Source organism: Vulpes vulpes, chromosome 15 (assembly GCF_048418805.1).
Source record: "Vulpes vulpes isolate BD-2025 chromosome 15, VulVul3, whole genome shotgun sequence".
NCBI lineage: Eukaryota > Metazoa > Chordata > Mammalia > Carnivora > Canidae > Vulpes > Vulpes vulpes.
Genome location: NC_132794.1, coordinates 43,951,266 through 43,976,888, shown reverse-complemented (window position 1 = coordinate 43,976,888; position 25,623 = coordinate 43,951,266). Strand labels below are relative to the sequence as shown.

Here is a 25,623-nt window from a genome sequence, read left to right as displayed (position 1 = left end):
TACTTGGTGTTTCTAAGAACAGTATGCTTCTTGATATAAAGAGACTTTTCTACGAGGCATGCATTTTTATCATAATAAAAGTTTGGACGAAAAGATAAATCAAGTAAACATTACATTTCTAAGTATACAATTTCTCTCTTCATTGTTATAATAGCATAGATTTTCTTGGCATATGTCTCTTAACACAGGTATTTCTCACACTAAATTAAGACAACACATCCAAAGATGAGCATGTCCTGAGCTGCTTGGTTGAAATTTCCCACAAAATAAGAAACCAAGAAGCTGTTTACACATTTGCCTTAAGAGGAGCAGACTAATTATGTTAACTGATTTATTAATATATGAAGTTCTTTGTCCAATTATTAAAACTACAAAGAGACCAGGGAGCAATTTAAATGTCTAATGTACCTCAAAATCTCTTTCTTTAAGGTTAATTATAATTCCAAGCAGAGTTACTCTAGACAGGCCCTGTAGGTTTTATGCAGGTTTAAATAAAATAATAACAATAACATTACCTCATTGGCCAGCTCCAGGAGCACTGGGGCAGTTCCATTTCTCCCCACTCCATTCAGGTACCTAGACAGACAAAGCCAAGTGGTAATGCAGTGACAAGAAAAGGCCAGCATAGACTTGTCAGCATCCCATGTGTATACACATTTCTCCTGGGCAAATGCCACGCTCAACTCTAGTTAAAGTATGCTACTGTCATAGGGAAGCATTGAAGGGAAAAGGCAAACAAAAACAACTTACCTCAAACCCACTGGCAACTTACTAATTGAAGTTGGGGGCACAAGCTGTGAGCAAGTTGGTCTCCCTTGCTTTCGTCTTCTAACATGTAAAGTGAAGACGGAAGGGATTTTGAAAAGAACTAGCCCTATCACCCAGCTTTATCTGTACCACAAAGCACTTTATGGAGAGGAAATCAGTTTACTCTTATGGTTTGAAAAAAAGCATCCATGCATTCATCTCACCTTTCTATTTACTTCTGTTTCACAACACTGGTTGACATCTTATTAAGAAACAAATGGGACAGACTTGTCATCGGTGGGTCAACACACCTTGTCAGGCAACACAAGCCATCATCTTACCTGCCCTGCATTTCCATCATAACCTCCATCCCTCCTCGTTGCCTAACCCAGCTAAAAAAAAAACAAACAAACAAACAAAAAAAAACACCGAACCAAAAAAACCTCCCCAAATCCATCCCAGATATGGAAGCCAGAGTGATTTTTATTTTTCAGTAAAAATTTTAATGTGCCATTCTCCCGGAAACACTTTATAGCTCCACATTAAATCTTGAGATTCAATTATAACCACTTAATATTGCTTATCAATTTCTACATAATTTGGTTCCCAACTACTGTCCTCAGCCAGTCTTATCTGTAGTCACTGCTCTGCACTCCGACTTTCACCTGGAGAACTCATGATTCAGCTGACACCTAACTTTTCTCAAACCACCACAAGCCTGGGGAACGTGAAGTATCCCAAGGTACAATTGATGACCACCGTGTAACTCTCTCCATCACTTAACACAGCAGCGTACTGTGTCTGCCTAGTTACTCTCCATCTTAAACCCATTCCCCAGTGCAGGGCTGAATGCCTGATGATGATGGTAGAGGTAGAGGTATTTTATTCAATTTATTATGCCTAAAACAGCTCTCGGCTTACAATAGGTGATTACATTATACACATACGTATTTTTAAATAAATTACTGATTTAATGACTTTTAAAAAATTTTTTCTAAGATTGATTGATTGATTGATTCATGAGAGATACACAGAGATAGAGGCAGAGACTTAGGCAGAGGGAGAAGCAGGCTCCCCACAGGAAGCCCAATACAGGACTTGATCCCGGATCCGGGGATCAGGCCCTGAGTCGAAGACAGACACTCAACTGCTGGGCCACCCAGGCGTCCCTGATTTAAAAACTTTTAAGAGCCACACTAGACAAGAGAATTCAACATGGACACTTTCTCTAGAGGATGCTGTTTGAGTGAATAAATTAACAATACCTGTTTGATAGTAAAAATCAAAGTCAACAGGTGAGGTCTTCCATAGAACTACTACAAGCAGTTACTAAATTATATTATTTCGTAAGTATATTTATGAAGATATATGATTTTTCTACAAACAAAGTAGAATAAAAGTAAATTATTCAAGGTAGGAAGTCTCAGGATCATTATAACCTCAAAGTAATTCTAATAAGTTCATTTTCCATATATCAAGGACTTTCTTGAAAAAACTGTTTAGGACTCTAATCGAGAAATAAGCACTTTCAGGAGAAAAGGGCAAGTGTGGTTTAGAGAAAGGTCCCTGGGAAACAGCTTAGCTTAGAATCTCACATCAACTCACAACAATTCCACCGCATGGCTAAGGCTGCTCAATAAATAGCCAATCGTTTCGGTCAAGTCTAACCAACTAATCCTGTGCTCACAGCCACCAAACATGCTCATCTGTTAAGGGTTCAGACTTTGGGTCAGATGAGTTAAACCTATATTGATATTAAGGTATCTTTACAACTTTCGACTCAATGTTCATTTATCACACAAATATTTTTGAGCTAACTTATACTGAGCCTATTCCAGGTTCTAAAGAGGCAGGAGGGAACAAACCTTCCATGGTTCCTGATGTCATATTCTAGTGGAGAGACAAACAATGAAAACACAGAGATACATACATAATATAATGATATATATGCTACCATAAAGCGTAAACTTAGATGAGGTAGTCAGAAAGCCCAACCCTAAGAAAGTGACACGTGGGTAGAGACTTGTAAGAAGGAAAGTGATGAGCATGGGAGGAAGAACATTCCCAGCAAGAGGACAGTAAGCACAAATATCAGGAATGGGCCTGGGGTTTGGGGTGTGTGAGGACCAGGAAAGGCTCTAGTGTGACCAGAGTAGAGCTTTGACAGCCACTGCCTATGCCAGAGAACCGTCATTTGGATTCAAAATGACATGGTTTCATGGAAATGTTGCATTAACCATGAACCAATGGAGAGCCTCTATGAAGTTTAAAGTAACAGGAGATGGTCTAACCATAACCTACTATACCTATATAGAAATATGTTCATACCTAATATAGTGGGAATTCCTAATTACTTGTTAAAAGCTGCCTAGTTGCCAAGAAACAAAACCCCAGGGTACTGATGAAACCCATCTACGCTCTCTTAGCTGGTGACGGTAAAGCTCTGAAATGGAACCCTACCTCCCAAGGTCTACTAAGGTGCCTTCCAAAGCTGAAGGGTAGACCTGCTTCTGAATATATTTATTCTCCAATTTATTTCCTAACTATATTCTGTAATACTTCAGGAGTGCTAGGGCAAAGAAATTAAGTGAAAATTAATTTGAAGTAGTAGTTTTCCTTTCTGGGAAATTTGTCTTCTATATAAGCGACTGATCAAGTTTATTCAAAATTTTAGCTATGCAATCAAAGGGGCATACTAATGACAAAGAAACATTCAGTAAGGACACAACTGGAAATTCCTAATGCTACCCTTCTCTGCATCCTCGAAAAATGTGCAAACTTGCTGTGCAGACTTTCCATACATTTACAATGATTTGTTTCTCTCTCATTTAGACTGGAAGCTCCGTGGGAGGGATCTACATAAATGTATGCTGACCCTACATCCAACAGATCCTTAGCAAAGGTCTGAATTTTAAGTGAGATAAAAGGATGTGATTATGAACACTACATTAAGGTGACCTGGTCCATCTTCTAATATCTATTGATAAATTAAAACTACTTTGGACAGAAGCTATGTGTCATCTTCTAGCTTTGCCATAAGAGGACTAAGAAGTGTTTATCTTGTGGGTAAACCATCCTCAAAAGATCTTCATAGAAGGTCCATCTTATGTTTTCTTGAGTGTGAAAGATTCATTAGCATCTACGATTAAAAATAGTATGTGTTAATTTAAAAGATTTTTAAAAATGTTTTATTTATTTGAGAGAGAGAGAGAGAGAGCTTGCACTTGAGAGAGTATGGAGGGGGTGGGGGCTGGCCGTGGTGGAAGGGGAGGAGCAGACGGAGAAGACAACTCCTCGCTGAGCAGGGAGCCTTGCATAGGGGCCTCCAACCCAGGACCCTGGGATCATGACCTGAGCGGAAGGCAGATGCACAAATGACTGAGCTACCCAGGTGCCCCTGATTTAAAATACTAAAGGCAAAGTTATTTGATCTTTATTATTTTCATAATAATTATAACGGTAGAACTTCAAAAACCTACCAAAATTCTATGCTAAGCCTATAGGTGAATACTACCTTTGTTGATTCTACCTTTAAAATTTTTGGAGCCGATCCCCATGTATGTAGCTGTTTTCCCACTAAAACAGAGCAGCTGAGGATAGGTATCATGCCTTATTCACATTCATATACTTGATTCCTAGCACAGTAGATGGGACACAGTGAATGCAAAGTGAATTGTGCTAATTAAACAAAAGAGTGGTACAAATTTTCAGAAACTACTTTTGTCATGTAATGTCAATAACATATTTGAGCTGGCCTTTTTCCCATGTGAACATGTGAATGAAGTTCAATTGATCTGATTCTATAAAGCTAATAAAGCTGGCCCTCAAACAGTGTGTGTTAGAAGAAGGGAAAGATGGGAGTCAACATTTCTAAGCTTTGCTATTGATGGGGATTTAAAAATCTGGCCACTTGTGAACCTGTCTGTGTGTGTGCATACATGCCCATGTGCAATAGTCTGGATGGACCTAAGTAAATTTTACCAAGTATGTCTCCTTTATGGAAGTAAAATGCAATTAATGCAAGGAGAAAGAATAGAGCTGTTTTCAAAATGAACACTCAAGCTGTTATCAGTACGTACACAGTACAAAGAACTGAGGAAATTTCCTCAATAATTCAAAAGCTTGAGAAAGCATTTTCAGCTGATATTTGGATATTTTGAACTTTCATTTAAGCATGATGGAATCACAATATGTACTATATGGTCTATAAATACAGACTTTGAATTCTGAATTAGGATCATCTCAACACTAGCAAGAATGCAGACACACAGGAATTCTTAGACAGTGCTGGGAGGAAACCATTACCACCTTTCTAGACAGTAATTTCGCAACATATAATAAAATCCTTAAACGCTCATTATTTGCACCAGTAATTACACATTTACAGAAATCTTAAAAAACTAATCCAGAATGCAAATACTTATGTACCAAAATGTTTACCACAATACTATTTTTATATTACAGCATTGGAAGCAATATGTTCAACAGAGTTATAATTCAGTAAATTATGGTACTTTCCATGTGATGAAGTAATCCAATCAATAAAATGTTTACAAAAAGCTTTCTACAAAGTAGTATTATGTCATACACATTTTTTTCCAAATATAAAATTCAGAATTCACAATGGTATATATAGTATGACCTCATCTATGTAAAAATGGATTGACAAAAGACCAGAATGAAAAACACCCCCGTGGTTATCTCTAGCTGCCACAATTACGGGCAATCATTCATTCCTTTCTACACCATCACAAATGTATTAATTTCTAGAATACTCAAGTATTACTTTTATAAAAGAAAAAGAATTAAAGAAAGTATTAACATTGTCAAATTGCTTTTAAATATGTTTTGATATAATACAATTTGCCTTTATTATCATCAGCTGGAAAACAAAACTCTCTTAAGGCCAATTTACCTTAGAGAATACAGGGACATTTAACTGGCTCATTTACAAGAGGCTGTGCGGTCAATCCATCTGAAAGTTAACAATATGGCCCATCTCCAAGCACAGAGGGCAGGGCAGAAAGCCAGTGAGCAGGGTGGTAAAGGAAGAAACTGGTGAGGCTGCTTTCTCTTTAGTCTGTCCATTACAGCCTAACTTCACATTTTTGCTTGGAATGCTGTGACTCCTTGAAACAACTGAGATTCTCACCTTTAAATAAATTCATAAATATATTTGTGGGAAGCCCAGGTGGCTCAGCAGTTTAGCGCCGCCTTCGGCCCAGGGTGTGATCCTGGAGTTCTAGGATCGAGTCCCACATCGGGCTCCCTGCATGGAGCCTGCTTCTCCCTCTGCCCTGTGTCTCTCCCTCTGTGTCTCTCAAGAATAAATAAATAAAATCTTAAAAAATAATAATAATAAATAAATATATTTGTATATATTCTATATTCTCATTATTGCTCACTCAAATGTTCATCATTAAGTAACCAGATTTATAGGAAAGAATTTTATTTCCGGCTTGACCTACTCAGATAATCCAATAAGGTATGTTCATACTTTATTAAATATACTTTTAAATGAAACTAGATTTTAAAAAGCCATACTTAGAGATCTTAGAAATCATCTCATTAAAATGGCATTTAAACAATGAAAATGACTGTCAGAGGGCAGCCTGACAGCCTGCCTATAAGTGTATCTCCAGATTTCTAGGAAATGCTCTATTTTCTATAGCTTACATTACCAAGGCTTTAAAGACTGGACAAAGAACCAAACTTTTATATGATGGGCTAGGACAATAGTTTTTACAAACAAAAATGTACTTTTTGATGGGTAAGTAGCTTTTCAGTCTTTCTTTGGAGGGCCTGAGTTCCAAAGTGTTGCTGACTTCCTAACACCCTGTGAGCCATTCCTCATTTTTCACACATGATTTAAGTTATGACTTTAATTTAAATGTTGATGTCACTGAGATTATAATTCTTGAAAAAATCAATTCAAATTCTACAAAGACTTGTTTAAAGGGGAATTCTAGACACAAAAGTGGGCAAATGTGGTGTGTATACCTGTAACAGATGCTGAAGAGATCTCTTACCATACATGGTACAGTGTATACTTCCTTAAAAAGCTAACTTCAATAACTTTTCTTTTCAATAAACGCTTCTCAATTCTTAAAAAATGACTTTACAGAAACACGATACCAATATTTATTCTAGGCACTCATTTCATTCATAAAATTTTTGTGCATAAAAATCATTCATCTAAAATCGGTGGTGTCACTCTCATCACAGAAACGATGTGTCAATCTTAGGTGTAATAATTTAAGAGCATATTTCAGACAGTTTTCCTTTCCACTATATCCTTGAAATATTTAAGAAACCAACCAATTCTAATGCAAGCCATTACCATTTACAGTTATAAATTATTCAGTCATATTACCAAAGACAATAACATGTTTAGAATTTTTTTAAAAGAGCCATTTTAAAATTCTGTTTTAGAACAGAGGTTGAAAACTATTTATAGTAAATTAAGCTGAAGTCAAAAAATCTCCTGGACACTATGTTGTTGATTTATACCCAGACTTTTTTTAAAATACAAAACCCCATTTAAAATGTGACAGTTGTCTATTATTATATATCTCCGTATGTCCTTACTTGACATGTTATTTTTCCCCTCATTTCAAAAATGGCAAACCCAATACCTATGACGCAACACAGAAGTGAGCCAAAACTCAATTTTGTCTTCTAATGTATTTTTCAACTTGTTGATATAAATAAGAAATAAAATTTGGCTTGAGAACTTTCACACATATATGTAGATACATGTGTCTATTAACATGCAGCTCCACAAGATATCCACTTACAGTAAGTTTAAAGTAGCCAACTGAGACTTCATAATTACTATAAGGATTTCTTACATGGTATGCACACACACAAACAATCAAGACAGTCTCACCGTATTCTTTAAACATACCATTTGAGAAATCATTCAAAAATATACCTGGAGTCTTAAGCAAGACTTGTATCACAATGCCTTGAAATGTTACCATAGACAACTAATTTAGTGACCTAATTTATTCATAATTATTATTACAATTAATAGGTACTATGATACCCTCTAGTGGGGCAGGCAGGTCATACCTCTGATAATAAGTTTCAATCGCTTCTGAAGTATGATGTTTGGCATGTGTTCTTTTAATATGTTTCTGAAACAAAACAAAAAAAGATCTTTATGTTGTGTCACACATCAGGTTCAAGAACAGAATGACATATTTCTTCATCCCAATATCTAGCACACTGGGCAAGGTGAATAAAAGAGTTTGGGGATTTAGGTGGGTGATAGGTCTTTTTTCCTTCTATTCAATGAATCCATGCATTTCAATCTCTACTGCATGGCAGAGATGTCTTCAGACTGCACAAGGTACAGTGTATGTTTAAAAGCCAACAGGGTCGTAGCAATTGAATCTAAATAAGTTTGCTTAGGGTTGCAGAGGGCAAAGGAAAACTTGTTCCCTCTTTCAACCTTTGTATTAATTTTCCCTCGATTCAATTCCATCTAAGTCCTCTGCACTCTAGTTTTACAACCCAATTGCCATTTTTAACCAGGAAGAACATTGCTTAAAAACAACTTATTTGAAAACTACAAAAAGTAATTCCATAGAGACTTGCCACTTGACTGACACCTGTCATCTCATGATAAATGACTCCATTTTCTGCCTCTCTTGCCTTCTGCCACTCCAGCAATGGTCATTTATCATCATCTCTGTCAGCAATGGAAAGCAGCACTGACAGTGCAAGTCAGCAAACATTTAGCACATGGAACGACGCAACACAGGGAAATTATTATTGTCAGAATAATAATGGTTTAGCATAATTTATTACAGGTCCACCAAATAAGCAAAGGCTAGATGTTATTAGACAGATGGATGGGTAGGCTTGGCAGGCCTCCACTGAGACGCAGGCGGTGCTTGATGTGGAAAGGAGAACATCCTCCAACCCAATCAGAGAGCTGGCAGTTCAATTACAAAGAAATAAAGGGACATTCATCATTCAATTAGGCACCTGTCAACCCTCACAAAGGAGAAAACTTCTAACCTGGTACTCCTGGGAGAAGATGCTCAGCAGAGTGGCCTGCGATTGACTGGAACAAATAAAAGAAGGACAAAGTTAATTACTGGAGTGCACGGCAAAGAAACAAAAGAGAAAGGAGCTTCAAAGGTAGGCCTGCTGCCCTGTAATCTAACAGAACATGAAAACAAGTGTGGAAAAGTTGTTCCAGATGAACACCTCAAACAAAGGCTTCCTGCTGCTAGGTCAAGGAGACAGAGAAAGGGAAGGGGGAAAATATGGATGGTCTTAGAGCAAATGCTCATACGATTTGGACATTTTGTAACTTTAGAATGATTCTAAATCATGTCTGTAGTGCACAGTTATGTTAAAACAGATCAAAAGGAGGTAAGGTTTATTTCCCTTTATAAATGGTAAGAGTCAAACCCTATAAACAGTGGAGGACATGCGGTTCACTTTCTGGCAACAGTCTAAATTTACTTTATTGGTGGACAGGTATCATCTTCTGCAGCTAGCACAGAGTCAGGTGTAAAAAACTTTGGTCTTCACTAGAAGTATAACCAAGAGACCACTGGGACATTCCTACTGACACCAACGGGCTTTGAAAATGGAAGCTTTCACAGTAGAAAGCTGAGGTCCTGGGAGTGTGTCATTCCCAAGGACTGCCATGAGCCTTATTCATCTAAGACTACATGCAATGTCAAACACCTGGCAGGGAAGCAACTTGGAAAACACTCTTCCCAAGTGGGACTTTTCCTCTCACAATTGGAATTTTTTTTTCTCTAAAAAGCAATCAATATCCTACTGCTACTCTTTTTGATTGCCCTCTGTAGATATATCTACCTTATCACACATCTCAAGAACAATTAATTATTTCTGATATATTTTCCTACTAAATGCTATCTGAACAAATTACAGCATTAATAATTCAACTTTTATGGTACACCAAAGCACTAGGAATAATTAAGATTTTTCTATGCGTGAATGAAACCTCTTAAGCTCATCACAGGTAATTTGGAGAGTGTGAAATACAAACAATGACACCATATTTCTTTACTCGCTGCCACAATGTTGTCATCTTCTGCACACTGTCAAAGGTTTGGCCTTGAACCCCTTTCCATTCTCATCAGACTACAAAAAAAATAGGTTAAAAAAACCACAAACACTGTAAATGTTCAGCAAGGAAAACCAATCATTACTAAAGAACTGCTTCAATAACTCAAATGCACTGAAACTGAATAAAAAATTATAAACTTGTTATAGTCTATTTTTTTTCAGTTTCCCTTTAAAAATAGAAACCACCTTTGAAAGAGCCAATTTTACATGTAAAAATCTTCCTATTATTCCTGGCTTGCCTGAACTTCATAAGAAATGATATAACCCAGTAGCGTTTTCTGACAACCAGCTTCTGAAAAAAAAGAAGTGGCAAGATTAAGCCGAGATCTTTATAAACTACTGAATAAGTCAATATGTTAGATATTTATGTGCAATAAATAGACCCTCTCCTCATTGTACAGCAAAATATACTTAGGTTAGCCATTTGATGATAGGCAAAACATCAGTCTCTAAGTGTCAGAAAATATGATGGAAATAAATATGCTTGTAATGGGCAAGTTGGGGACCAATGACTAATGAAGAGGGAACAAATCTGTGAATAAAACAAAAGCGTAAGCATGGAGGCCCAGAATGGGAAAAGTAAGAGATAGCTGGGGAAGTAAGTCCAGGAATAATCAGTTTCATAGTGAGAAGCTGGTTAGGAATTGAGGAAACTGTAAAAATGGAGGATGAGATAATGTCTTTAGCTAGGAAATGGTCTTTCAACTGCTTAGAATTCAATTCAGTGGAAACTGTGGACAGAGCCTATGGAGTAACCCATTTTCTCAATGGCCAATGGGGTTAAAGAGAAGATTCCAGGAGGAGATAAAACTGGCTTAGATATAAAGAGAGCCAATAAGGGGCACCTGGGTGGCTTGGTTGGTTAAACATCTGCCTTCAGCTCAGGTCATGATTTTAGGGTCCTGGGATCCAGCTCCTGTCGGGCCCCCTGCTCAGTGGGGGCCTGCTTCTCCCTCTCCCTCTGCTGCTCCCCTGCTTGTGCTCTCTCTCTCTCTCTCTCTCTCTCAACTAAACAATCTTTAAAAAAGAGAGAGAGAAAGAGAGAACAAACGACACACTTAGCATAGTAAAAAGGACAGACAGACCTGGGTATAAAATACTTTGGGTTTGGTTGACTAGATGGAGCTGTAGAGAGCTGAATGTCCTCTGCCAGGTTACTTGCCAACCAAGCTATGTGTTCCTTTATGTGCTGAGCTTACAGAATAATGTAATAAGACTCACACCTTAAAGAGCAGTAAAGTATTAGTACAACCAAGACACTGACTCCAGTGTATATCATTTGTTACTCTCCTCTGGAGTATTAATTCTGAGAAGATATTCCAAATGGAAAGAGGCAAGTGAAGATTAGAGCAATCACAATCTTCAAGTGTACAGCAGTGAAGAGCTTACCACGTCTGCTCTTCCCCCTCCCAGCGTTTGATTTGACTAGCTAAGAGTGCATAAGTTACGGTGTAAATTCAACAATTACCAGGTTCGCAAGGAATATGGTTTTTAGCCAGAGGGAGAAAAAGATACTGCATAACCATAAAGTCTGTTTTGAACACCACAGTCAATCAGTCAGCAGTATTCTCTAAGCATCTATAATGTCCTGAGGTCAAGGGTAGGGGGAAATATGCCATCAAAATAAAAATAAAGGAAAAAAAACTAAGTAACTGACTTAGAGGAGACTTTCAACATGTATGTGCAACTGAAAAAGCAAAAATTACAACACTGTCAAGTACCAATGTATTCTTTAGGAATCTAGTGAAGCAAATCACACTCTAAATCCTCACATATTTCAAGACTGCATTGGCTTTGGAGCCTATCTGTGTCGCTTAGCATATACGTGTTTTAGATTTACGTGTTCAAAATTATGGTCACTTATTTTGAACAAATGCCCAAGATCTATTATTAAAACCTCTTAAAAAATCACTTTTGTCTTTTTTTCCCATACTACTCTCCCAGGTGAAGCACCTTACCCTGCAGCTTTCTGAGAAAAGAAGAGCAAGCCAGTAGACCCCCAGAATGGCTATGTAAAACCTTACCCAAGTCATGTGAGTGGCTACACAGAGCAGCAGTAGTCATATTGTAGCAGTGGGCAAACAAGAATGAGGTCAGAGCCAACACAAAGAGGATGGCAACACAGAAGATGGAAAGAGCTCGGGCCTTGAGAGCATTGTTGAGCTGCTCAACCAACCATGAGTTGAACCGACTATGCTCCGTACTTCTCCTGAGTAATCATATGTGCTTCCTTTTTTTTTAATCTTCAAAAAGAAGAAATAAACCCACTCAGGTTTCTATGTGTCCTGGATATAGGAGGCATGATAGAGGGAGGCTGAGAAAACATACTCTATCATGATGACATGGGTATGGGATGCAATACTTGGAAAGGATTGTCCATTTCTGTACTTTCTAATTCTCTTCTTAGCTGGCAGCTATATATTTGGCTTCCTTAAAATTGTTCCTCTACCTATCATTTTGTCACCAAATTGCTGTGAGATCATCAATTAGGGTGAGGGGGGATTTTTCCGTATAGATTTTAAATATTGATGGGGTACTATTTACTCTCATTTTATATTGCATCCAGGGCTCTTCAAATGCCAGGTATATGAAAGGGGATATACCAGTTCCTCATTCAATATTTAACTCAACATGTCCCCAAATCCATCCAGCTAAGATCTCAGTAACCTGAAGGATATTACAGAAAACGAACACCAGAGGGTCTCCTGAGTGCTACAGAGACTAAGAGCAAACAGAGTTCGGCACAGTCTTAGTTGCCACATAACTTTCATATAAGGACATATAAGGTCCTTATGTTCCCAGGTGGAGATTTAAAAAAAAAAAATAGAATCTTGGGATGCCTGGGGTGGCTCAGTGGTTGAGCATCTGCCTTTGGCTCAGGGTGTGACCCCAGAGTCCCGGGATCAAGTCCCACATCAGGCTCCTTACATGGAGCTTGTTTCTTCTCCCTCTGCCTGCCTCTCTCTGCCTCTCTCTGTCTCTCATGAATAAATAAATAAAATCATTTAAAAAATAAAAAAATAATAAAAATCTATCTTAAAAAATTTTTTTTAAATAGAATCTTAAGGAAGAAGATATCACACATTTTACGTTCTTCCTCTTTTCAAGTACGCAACTTCTGAAAAAAAAACGTAAGGTAGTAAATATCATTACTGACTTTCCGAGCACCTTTTGGTAGAGAATCTGGGAAGCTTAAATATCTACACTTTACTGAGCTCAAAATTCTCTGAGCAAAATAGGTATTATTTCTGAACCAGAAAGTAGTAAAACAATTAAAGGGAGATGAAGCCAGGTCCTCCTATGAAGCAACATACTTGGAGACCTCACGGTTACAAGGTAAAACCTCCTTAAGTCTGTGAAAGAAAGAACACAATGGAACATTGGCTCTACACGGTTAGTGATTCAGAGTACTCATCAAGGAAGATCTCCTATGATAGCAATGCATCTACCCTCGCTAGCTCCCACCTTCCTACACACCTACACACAAATTTGAAATGGAGAGCCCCCCGCACACACACACTAAAATCAAGATGAAATTCAATGAGACAGCAAGACTTGGTACCAGAAAAAATACCACTAACTTTTTCCCCCCTCAGGAAAACATAATGCAAAATGCAAAGAATCTGGAGAGAGATTACTGATGCTCTAATACTAAAGGCAGGGGAGGGAGCAGACAAGAGGAGAAAAATAGTTAAATTCAAGAAATAGAGAAATATGTATGCATTCTACCCACCCCCCGTTTCCTCTCTTCCCAATTTTTAACTTCATATCAAGGTGGCAGTCTAGAATTCATGCCCAACCATGGCAAATATTCCCACAAATGACTGTACATATGGCACCATCAAGCTTAGCAATAATCAATTATCAAAAAGAAAATTTAGAAAGGCTGTAGTTGTTATATGTATGAAAAAAAGAGTGGTTACTGTCCCAGACTCTTAACAACCTTGCTGGTAATCTGAAGTCAACTATAAAACAACTCTACACCAAGAGCTAAAATTTAAATGGATATTTACTTTGTGCTAGGCACTATACTGGGCACTTTTGTTTTACCCCCACAACAGCCCTTTGAGGTAGGTACTATTATCTTCCTTATTTTAAAGACATGGAAATGAAGGAAGGGAAGTTAGATAATACAACTGCTTATTTGTAGAGTGGGGAATTAAAATCCAGGTTCAATTCCCAAGCCCAGACTCTTCATCTCAGTGCTCATCTGCCTTACCCACATTTCCCAGAAATCAGTTCTACAAATCACGTGTACTGATAACCCTGCTTGAGTATTAATATGGTATCACACTATGCTCCAGACAACCCTTCAAGGTAGGCACTCTTGTGTTTTTAATAGAAAATTGAAGCCATGGATATTTCAACCAAATTCCACGGCCTTAGACAATATTCTACTTTTTTAAAAAAACAAATTGCGGTTTTCCTTTAACTAGCTATATAAAAATGCTGCTCTTCCTTGAGTGGAAAGATAAAGGAATTTCAAGAAACAGTCTAGGATTAAAAAATTGTTGGGTAATTTCCATTGTTCCTGCTGCAGCTAAGGTATATGTCGTTAATAACCACAGCATTGCCTGAAGATCCTCTATGTAACTACATATATGCTTTAGCTTAAAATGCTATTTACTGCACATAAAGCAGCTTTAAATCCTTCCCTGAATAACACTGTATAAATAATCTAGTCTTCTCTATAGAAGACAACACCCTCTACAGGTGTTAATTTTATTAAATAATATTTAATGAAGAGGGTTTCCTAGTTATAAAACAGTATATATTCTGTGTAAAATGAAGAGATATCCACTGTTAGCATTCTGGCATATATGCTTCCTGTGTTTTTACTCTGTGTCCACTGTGAGTGTGTACGTGTGTGTATATCTATACACACATAAACATATTAAAAGTTTTGTTTTTAACATACTTTTTTGTTTTTAACATACTTTTTTTTGTAACATACTTTTTTTTAACATACGTTCATTACGTAAGGTGTTAACAATGATCTACGCCATTACATCATCTTCCTCTTTTTAAACTATTTTTATTGGGAATAAGACACTATAAGGAAAAAAATAGAGAACAAAGGTATAGCCAATGTATATACAAAAACCAAAACCATATAGAGCCATTAGGTGAACAAATAGAAGACTGCTGGCACCCCCAATAGCACGCTATTTGATCACCAAACTTTTCCTCTCACAAATGAACCTGATGTTTATGTTAATCCCTTTCTTACTTTTCTTTACAGTTTTACCACCCAAATAAGGATCACTAAGTTGTGTGGGTGTGCTGTGCCTGTGTGCAAACTTTGCATGAATGGAACCACACAGCATTCTCTTTTGTATCTGGCCACTTTCGTGGGACATGTCCGTGAAAGTCATCCATGTTAATTTAAGTGCAGTTAAATCTTTTTCGCTGTTCTGTAGTGTATTCTATTAAGTATATACCACATTTATCTATTTTATTGTTGATGGACATGGGAAGTGTTTTTCGTTTTTTGCTAATGAAAATAATGCTGCAGTGAACAATCTTGCATACCTTTTGGTGCACAAGTGCACACATTTCTAATGAGTAGAAATGTAGGAGTGAAATTTTGGGTCATCTGACATGCGCATCTCTGGCATCAGTAGATACTGTCAAACAATTATTCGATATATTTGTAACAATTTTAAACTCCTACCAACTCTAAAGGAGAGTCCCCACTGGTGACTATCCTGGTCACCTAGCTTAGTGCTTAGTCTGTAGCTTGTCTTTTCATTTTCTTCACGTTATGTTTTGAAGTGCAGAAGCTTTCCATTTTGATGAAATCCAATTTATCTATTCTTTATTTTGATTACTTACACTTTCTTTTTAAAGATTATTTATTTATTTATTCATGAGAGACACACAGAGAGAGTCAGAGACACAGGCAGAGGGAGAAGCACGCTCGCTTGCTCCCTTGCTTCTCCAGGGAGCCTGATACGGGACTCGATCCTGGACCCCACGATCATGCCCCGAGCTGAAGGCAGATGCTCAACCACTGAGCCACCCAGCAATTACTGATTACTCACACCTTCTGTGTGTCTCTTTTAAGAAATCTTTGCCCATCTACAGTTATGAAGATATTTTCATAGATTTTCTCTTAGAAGCTTAATAGTGTCAGCTCTTACATTGAGGCCTATGATTTATCTTGGATTAAATCTGTATATTGATAGGAGAAGCTGCAGAGTTGGTTTTCTTTTTTTCAATTTTCATACAAATATCTAATTGACCACACACCATGTGCCCACCCTATTATCACTGTTGCCTTTGAGAAAACCAAATATCTGAACGTCATCCATTTTGGGACTTTCTAATCTGTTCCACTGATTGATATATTTATCTTTACACAGATACTATATTGTTTTGATGACTGTAGCTAAGCAATGCACTTTTAATGTAATTACTGATATTTTTAGGATTAAATCAATCATCTTACTAAATGCTGTCTTACCCACTACACATTCCCTGTCTCCTTTCTTGTCTTAGCTTCAGTTGTTTTAATACTTATTCTTCATTATTTGAACATTGGAAATTTGGAAGTGGTACATTCTTTACAAGTTATGCTATTCTTTTAATGATTATCATACATAATTACATGCCTCCTCAAATGATCAAGATTTCTTTTTTCCAGCAATTTAAAAAAAATATTTTATTTATTTGAGAGAGAGAGAGAGAGAGCAGAAGCAAGGAGGAGAGGCAGAGGGAGAAGCAGACTCCCCACTGAGCAGGAAGCCTGACTGGAGGCTCAATTCCAGGACCCTGTGATCATGACCCTGAGCCAAAGGCAGATTCTTAACCAACTGAGCCACCTAAGCACCTCAATCAAAATTTATTAATTAGTGATTAACTGCTGCCTGGAAAATATCGAAACTTCACAACACTATCTACAATTCTCTATTCCTAAAACAAGATATTATGGGCACTGTTTTAATTCTGCATACATCTGAGGATCCCTGGGTGGCGCAGCAGTTTGGTGCCTGCCTTTGGCCCAGGGCACGATCCTGGAGACCCGGGATCGAGTCCCACGTCGGGCTCCCAGTACATGGAGCCTGCTTCTCCCTCTACCTGTGTCTCTGCCTCTCTCTCTCTCTCTCTCTCTGTGACTATCATAAATAAATAAAAATTTAAAAAATAAAAATCACAAGACACTGCTATTATTTTACAGTGTCTGTTCATTCAGATATACCAACATATGTACCGTATCACTGCCCTTCATTCCTTCTTTCTCCACTCTTGCATCTGTAATAACTTTCTTTTAATAAATGCATCTGTACCAATGTGTAGGTAATGTCAAATTTTGGTTCTTTTAATGCTAATATTGTCTTATTTCTCTACATGGTTTCAGGATTTTTTTTTTTTACCCTTTGTTTTTAGGATGTTTAACTATAGTATTTAGTAAACTCCTGCTTAGAATCTGTTGGACTTCTTAAATATGTGGCTGGATATCACTCATCATTTTGGGAATACTCTTTATCATTATTTCTTTAAACGCTGCTTTAGCGCTCTCTCTCCTCCTGAAACATCAAATAAGTGTACTGAGTCCCCCTTACTACTTCCTCCATCTCTTACTCTCTTCATATGTTCAACCTTTTTGTTATTCTTTGCTATTCTTTTATATTCTAGGTATTTTCTTCTGTTGTATCTTCCAGTTTACTAATTCTCTCTTCAATGAGGTCTAATTTACTGCTGAATCCATCCAAATTCAGTTTTTATATTTTCCACTTGTAGATTTTCTATTTGATTATTTTCCAATTAAGTTCCCTATAACATGCTACAATTTTCTTTTTTAACTTCTTGAATGAAGTACATTTATTAAAATTCTGTTAGTATTCCAATAAGTAGAGACTCTTTAAGTCTATTTCTACAGTTTCTACTAGCTCTCATTCATGTTTTAATGTCTACTTATGTGACTGAGTATCTCTCACCAGATGTCATTCTACTTGAAAAACTGCTTTATAAATAATTTGAAGACGAAAATGATGTTATCTTTCTCCAGAGATAATTCTGATTTGATTTTAGGAGCAATAAAAGTCTAGAATCAGCTTACTTCAATTTCAGGTATCAATTCTGGGGACCAATGAAGTGAATGAACCTCAAGCTGACATGTAAAGCTGTTTTACTTTCAGTTCACATTTACTCCTAAGCTATGGCCCTTTAGGGTCCTATCTCAAAGCCTGGGACATTTACATGAACACCTACCTTTGGTGGCCTGTGATCTTTAAATCTTGTCTTCTAGCCCTATAAAGTAGTCAAAGGTTCTGTTCAGGACTTGACTATATCTCATGCAAGGGTAATTAAACTAGAGTCTAATGATTAAAACGTTAGTCCCCTAAATGTCCCTATTTTCAGAAATTAAAAAAAATGCATTTCTGAAAGAAGAAATTATGATGGCAATAACAAAAATACATAAAAGTGAGCAATCATAGTGGTGGTATAAACAGCTGTAAGAAATTTTTGCACAAATTAGATATTAGGGAGAAAAGAAAAGGGAACTGATTTTATTTTAGGAGATTCTAGCAAACTGGATATTATAGCTAACAAAATTTAAAAAGAAAAGAAATGAAAGATTCAAGAAGGAAGACTCGAAGAGGAGTTGTATAAACTGATCTTTAAGACTTTTCTGTTCTAAGTCTGCCCTATTCTAAATATTCTGAGTTAGAGTCTTAAGTATCTAGACTTCTTTCCTTTCTAATTAAATTTAGATATTAACTTTTTAGAATGAGTCATAACATAAATCAGACAAATAAGAAGCCTGGGTGACAAATACTCAATTTCTTGTGCTAAACCAAATGTCTGGTCATTTTTCCCTAAAGCAATCCCAGTAAGTTCAACGCAACATATAAATAATAGATACATTTCTAAGAGGTGTTTATCAATTCTTCCTACAATGATTTCTTCTGATTTTTCCCTTATTTAATAAATCAGATTCAACTACATTATAAATGCTCAAATTAACTTTGTGGTAATTTTATTATGATTGTAGAGAGTGAGAGAGAGGTAGAGAGACAGAGAGAGAGAAAACAGATAATGATAGATGAATAACAATAGCCTGTATGTAGATATTTACAATCTTTCCCTTGTTGGTTAAAATTCAACTTATTCCCAATTCTACAGAAGAGTATTAGCTAGTATATCTTTCATCACTTTCTTCATTTACTTCAATAAGCCAGCATTATTTCCCATCTTCGTAAGACAAAACCTGCCTACCTTTCAAACTACTGTCCATCACTGATTCTCTTCATGACCTAGGGTCTTTATCCAGAAACCCTTTGTTTCTATAAATTCTATTCAGCCTCCAACCCACAGCAATATCACTTCTGCCCTCATTCCTTAACTGAAACAAAGGCCACCATATCCCAAAGACATGTTTTTGTCCTAGCTGACCTCATGGCAACATTTTGCACCTACTATCCATCTTTTCTTAAAATCTTTCCTCCCATGAATTCCAGGGCACTAATTTCTAATAACTTTTACTCCTACCCTGCTAGCCATCTATCTTTCTCTCTTCCACTGGCTGCATATCTTCCTCCCTGCAGTTTTGTAGGGACATCACTTCAACCTTCTTCTCTTTGCACCTCACATGCTCATGCAAGTAAAGCCACACCCTGCTGTGTTCCCAGTAACTACTTCCAAAACTCCCAAATATATTATTTCCACCCTCCATCTCTACTCAGAATCAGTCCCAAGTTTTGAGCACCTTATGGGACTTTTCACTTATTTGGCTACAAGTACCTTAAATTTACCACCACTCCCTTCCCAGAAAGGAATTTCAGATCCAACCTCCTTTAAATCAATTATTACTATAAACACAAACACTTGAGCTAGAAATCTCTGGATCACTCTAGATTCCTTCCTTTCCCTCACCCCTGAAACATCTAACAAGTCACCAAGTCTTGTTGATTCTATCATTGAAAGTTGTTCACATCTGTCCCTACTCCCCTCAACTGCTAAATAGCTTCCTGATTTGCTTCCCTTGCTACAGGGCTTTACAACCTTTAATCCAACCTCCAATTTACCAACAACACTTCTAAAATACACATCTAATTACATTACCCATTGGGCCTGAAAATCCCAGGAGGTGTCAACTATCTATACAATGAAGTTTAAACTCTTCAGCAAAGCACTCTTTAGGCCCCTTCTTTCTAGCCTCTCACACTCTTTCCCACCTTCAAATCCCGAAACAGTTTACAGCCTAATCTTACCATATCACTATAAATTACCATATTCTTTCCAGAGTCTAGACTGTTCTTCTTTATTCTATTTGGGAGAACTTTTACTCCTTAGAGTAATAAGTGGACTCAGGATACTCCTGCAGAACATATTATCACTATTAAATCAAGTTATTTTAGTGAAAGGAGTATCTCAAGAGATGAGATATCATAGGATTTCTAACCTAACCCTCTCATTTTAGAAGCAATAAAAGTAAAGGTAATAGAGATGAAATGATTTACTCAATGTTACAGAAAGTGTTATTTTTCATCAGTTACAGATAAATCAAGGAAAAAATAAGTTGTGCTACAAGCGACACTTAATGGAGTAATAGTGTGTTGAAGTCATTTTAACAGATGGGAATACCACATACTTTTGTTATTTCAGTAATCATAATGTATCTATGCCCCATGTGCATAGGCTAAACCATAAATACAAATAAAAAAGTAAAACATGCTAGACCACATGTTATATGCCCAGGAGATCCCAAATCCACAAAGTTCACACTTCTCACCACCAAATGATATGATGAATGGGAAATCAACATTATGAATTTTTCCCTCTATGACAGTTCTTTGTTTCTAGTACAAATGCAAAATTTTAAATGCGACCCTACAATATGGAAAGTGATTGTTTCTCCAGGTAATGTGTCATTTTCCCTGATTTAGGACCATTTCTCAGTCCTTCAGAATATTAGTTTTCTCTTAGACATTTCTGGTAGACATCTTCATGTGTTCCACAATTATTTTCTAAAAAATGGAGAGCATCGAAAGCTGTACTGTCAAGGGAGCACCAATAGGAACAATTGCTTTTATTCTGGAAATGCTTAAAGTCTAGTTGTGAAAATCACTTAATATTTCTAAGTCTTAGTTTCCCCATCTGTACATAGATTTATGACTTTAGAAAGCATTTTCATCTTAAAAGTTCTAGGATTTTTATCAATTCTACAACTTTAAAATTTCTCTCTGCTTACAGCCCTAAAACGTTTAAGTATAGTTCATCAAAAAACTGTGCCTTAGTCCTAATAATAATGACTTGTAATCATGTTGACACTGGACATTTCTTTGTGGGCCTAACATAACAGGTCTATTCTAGGTCAGTAACTAGAGTGATTAAACTGTTTATTAAGACTTCTAAGCATTTAAAGTAATCAGACCACAGGGTGAGAACATGAAGGAAAATAATTAACTCCTTTCATTTACCTGTGATTATAAGGTACCACGTCCCCCAGTAGAGGTTAAATAATCACCTCTCGGGTCTAACACAACTATTTTACTGTTGAAATCCCAGTCTCCCCCAAATTACCTTATTTTTTTTTTATACAAACTGAAGACAGATGTTTAATAAAAGAGCCACCAGAATCTTAACCTGAAAAGTTGATTTTTAACAAAATATATTTTTACGTGTAAAAATATATGCATATATAACAATATTCAACCTAACAATTATTCAAGTGGCAAAAGAGGGGTTTTATTGGTTGTTCTTGGGTTTTTTTGTTTTTTTGGTTTGGGTTTTTGTATTTTTAGGAGATCTCTTGCTTGAACTAAATTATCCCAGGAAGAGACAAGCAGGCACTGAAGAACTAAAAGGGCCCCACTTCTTTTTAGGAACTTCAAATTGAACGATTGGTTTGGCTCTTAAGATTTTTATCATGGTAGCTGATGTTGTGGGAAATAAAGGTAATTCTTTTTTTTTTTTTTAATTTTTATTTATTTATGATAGTCACACACAGAGAGAGAGAGGCAGAGACACAGGCGGAGGGAGAAGCAGGCTCCATGCACCAGGAGCCTGATGTGGGATTCGATCCCGGGTCTCCAGGATCGCGCCCTGGGCCAAAGGCAGGCGCCAAACCGCTGCGCCACCCAGGGATCCCAATAAAGGTAATTCTTAAAATCAGTTTGGTTTCACAAGGGAATTTGTCAAAAGAGTTCAAAATACAAAATGAGATACCAAAAAACCAATAATATCAATTTGTATTACAGTGACAAAAATGACTTCTCTGAAAAACCACCCTCAGCACAATTCAGTAAGTAATCTATGATATTATTACCATGAATGGGATGAGGTCACTGTTACCACTAGCCAATAATGGTTACCTTTCTATACCACCATATCACTTTTGGCTTTTCTTCTGCAAAAGCCTCAGACCTAAAGCAACACCAAATACTAATGCTAACTTTTCCTCAGTCATGTACACTGCTAAAAAGAATACGGATTCTGATCCACTTCAAATAGTTTTCTTTTTTTAAAAAAAAAAATATTTATTTATTTATTTATGATAGACAGAGAGAGAGAGAGAGAAGCAGAGGAGGAGGGAGAAGCAGGCTCCATGCACCGGGAGCCCGACGCAGGACCCGATCCCAGGACTCCAGGATCGCGCCCTGGGCCAAAGGCAGGCGCCAAACCGCTGAGCCACCCAGGGATCCCCTCAAATAGTTTTCTTAAAAGAGCTGCTTATCAAAACCAAATAAATTCATTTTCCTTTCTCAAGCATTTATCTTAAAAATAAAATGAATGAATGAACATCTTGAGGCTCATCTAATCCTTTGACCATAAAGCTACTAGTCTGTATTTAATAAACATAATTGCTTCTGTAACCTTTCCACAGAGTAAAAAAGTTTAGACTATCGTTTAAAACCATTTAAACATTTTTTAATTCTTTTTCTGTACAGGAGTATGTGTTCTGCACTCCCAATCCTTCTTAATTTAGTAGGTCACAGAGACCTTATATAAAATTAGTAAAAATGATTGGCTACATTCACTTTATAATTGTTTTGATTTATAAAAATCACCCTATCATCTTTACCACTTTCTTCCTAAACATATTTTCAGTTATATTAATATAATGGTATTCACAATTTCATGCTCTTTCCTTGTTTTTTATCCCCTACTCTCAACCTCTAGTTACCGAACTGATGCTTTTCATTTAAGAATTTAACAAAGAAATGCAGGAATTTGCAAAAAAGTAACTTCCTTAGAACTTAGTGCTTTTACATAGCCTCACTAGTGATCTTATGAGTTCAAGCAAACTATCTGAAGCTTTAGATGCTGTATTTTCCCTACTGCATTAGTTTGAAAAAAAAAATGTAGATTTTCAGACTTCTCTAAAAACATCATCATCATGATGATATGGACTATAATTAGTCTACAACCACTTCACTTTAATAATAAATGCTGAGAATATTAAAACAACAAATGGAATGCCTTAAGATGCATTAAGCTCTTCTCTTATTAAACACAAAATTTTAACTCTTAACCACAAACCTTTTATTCTTAATTCACGATCAAATCCTTCTGGCAGTTAATCTCAGCACTTAATGTCATTCACTCCAATAAAGCCAATTTTAAATGGCTGTAAATGCCTTCCCTACTTCTCTGTGTGTCTTCACAGAAACTAGAAGACGAACAGAGATGATGGAGTTCAGTTACTATGACTATGCACAACACAATTACGCTTCTTATACACTAACTTCTGCTATAATATCCTATTTTGTAACTTTTCTCCATTTCTGTTGAACTCCATCAGTCTAATAAAGTGCAGATGCTCAACAAATACCTACTATCTTGGTGATCACGTGATGATGGATGATGACAAAGATACAATGAGGGTGAAGAGCTTCGTAGGTATCATGCTCTGTATTATTTAATTATCAACACTAAAATAACAGAAATAGTAGTATTTCAGAAACTGAGGGGCAGGGGTAAAGTATCTTAACCAAATCAATGAAACCAGCATGTGAACATAGCTACTTTGGCCTCAAACCCTATGTTCTTAATATGGCATCCAAGAAATAAAATTACTTTCAAGAACCAATGGACTAACATCATATAATTCTTAGTTGCAAAACAACCTAGTTTCAACAACAATAAAAAGGATCCTACATCACAAGCTTCCACCTTTTCTCCATAAAGTTCAACTCAGCAGATACGAATTCATCACCCAGTAAAGTTACTGTGCAACTAGTGGCTTTAAATGAATATATCTTTAGCTATAATTTGAAATGAAAAAATTACATGTAAAGCTATATTAACACTATGTTTATAATTAAGCTTTAAGTAAGCATATGTTTAAGGTCTATAAAAGAAGACATAATTGTAAAAAATGTGTACGAGTTTAAAGTTACAGGTGATTTATTTTCTTATGGTTTTAATCTTATTTATATAAGAAATAAAAATTCAGAGGGGGAAACATACTTTTTTCTTGATATGTATATAATATCCTAAAAATGTGACTGGGCTTCATGTATGTTCCAAAATATACCATCCAATCAAACTATAGCAAATATCCCTTATCCTACAGAATTGCCACTTATATTGTATAAGATTCTTCTCAAATCTCAATGTGCCCAGTGCCTGAGCAGTGCCAAAGAATTATGCGCCTCAATATTTAGAAAAGCCTGATTTTGATATAAGAAGCCTAAATTCTCCTTTCAGGCACAAAAATGACCTCCAAAGGAAAGAGGAACTCCCTTCCCAGATCAGAGGAAACCAGAAAGACTGCCTTCTCTGACACAAATGCTAAGGTAACTCAAGACAGCACCCACCTGGGGAAGTGCTTGCTGTACCTGGTTCCTTCTAGAGCTACATGACCTCATCCTGGGGTCTACCCACAACTTCCAGACCCAAACTAACATCAAGGAGGAAGAATCTGAGTACCTTCAGCCAAGCATCCCAGCACTTGATAAGGTTAAGTCCAATTTGCCATTATCTTGGCTCATTTCTTCAGACTCAGCCCACAGACCGCTGAGCTTCCCAGATTTTTTGTTTTGTGTGTGTGTGTGTGTGTGTGTGTGTGTGTGTGTGTGTAATAGGAATCTTGACTTTTCAAACCTCTCTAGTATTATGGTTATTTGAGAATTTGCTCTTGACAGGAACTTAAGTCTCATCCCTGGCCCAGCCTGGCTGTTGGGTCCTGCTCCCCATGATGGAGGTTCCTATAGGTGCCTCTCCCTACTTCACAACACCTGCTCTGTTTGCTCCCAACTTGTTCTTAACCAGGTAAAGGGAGAGAAGACATCTATAGGCATGTCCACTTGTCCCCATCCATCCCACAAGCCTACTGCATTCCCCTAAGGAAAACTGGATCATGCCCAGCTTTGCCCTACAAGTGACAGTAAAAATACTGAAAAATCCACCTGAATAAAAACCCTTTCAGTTCTAAGATACACACATCAGGTAATATACTGAAATGTATTTTTAAGCATAAGCACATTGAAAAGAATCAAACATAGGTGATGCTATGAAGAAAGTAACAAACACCTTATTTTCAAAAGTTTTTTTCCTCAAGTTTCCCACATATAAAATTCTAACCACTTATGGGTAGTCATCATTTCAATGAATTGTGTCAAATGAAAAGGGAAAAAGAAAGATACATTTACCATAAGTGTAATTTATGGTCTCACTAAATCCAGCAGACTGAAGGATTTCATTTAGTCTATCATGAATTCTTAGACCAAAGCAATTCTATTAAAAGCCCTTGAAGAAAAACAAAACAAAACAAAATACCACCAAAAAAAAACAAAAAAACTTGAACTT

The 25,623-nt window shown here is 36.7% G+C and overlaps 1 protein-coding gene across 7 annotated transcripts in view; it reads right to left on the bottom strand.

Annotated features, from left to right (window-relative positions):
• CDIN1 (CDAN1 interacting nuclease 1) overlaps positions 1–25,623 on the bottom strand; it is a 229,574-nt gene that overhangs the window by 167,931 nt on the left and 36,020 nt on the right. For 5 of the 7 annotated variants that reach the window (XM_072738214.1, XM_025998427.2, XM_072738212.1 and 2 more), the window contains 3 exons: positions 8,776–8,821; positions 7,822–7,886; positions 516–576 (listed from right to left, as the gene is read on the bottom strand). In XM_072738214.1, coding sequence (XP_072594315.1) covers positions 516–576; positions 7,822–7,886; positions 8,776–8,821 — 172 coding nt within the window. The remainder of the gene's footprint in view (positions 1–515; positions 577–7,821; positions 7,887–8,775; positions 8,822–25,623) is intronic. The other 2 variants (XM_025998428.2, XM_072738213.1) reach the window with 1 other exon arrangement.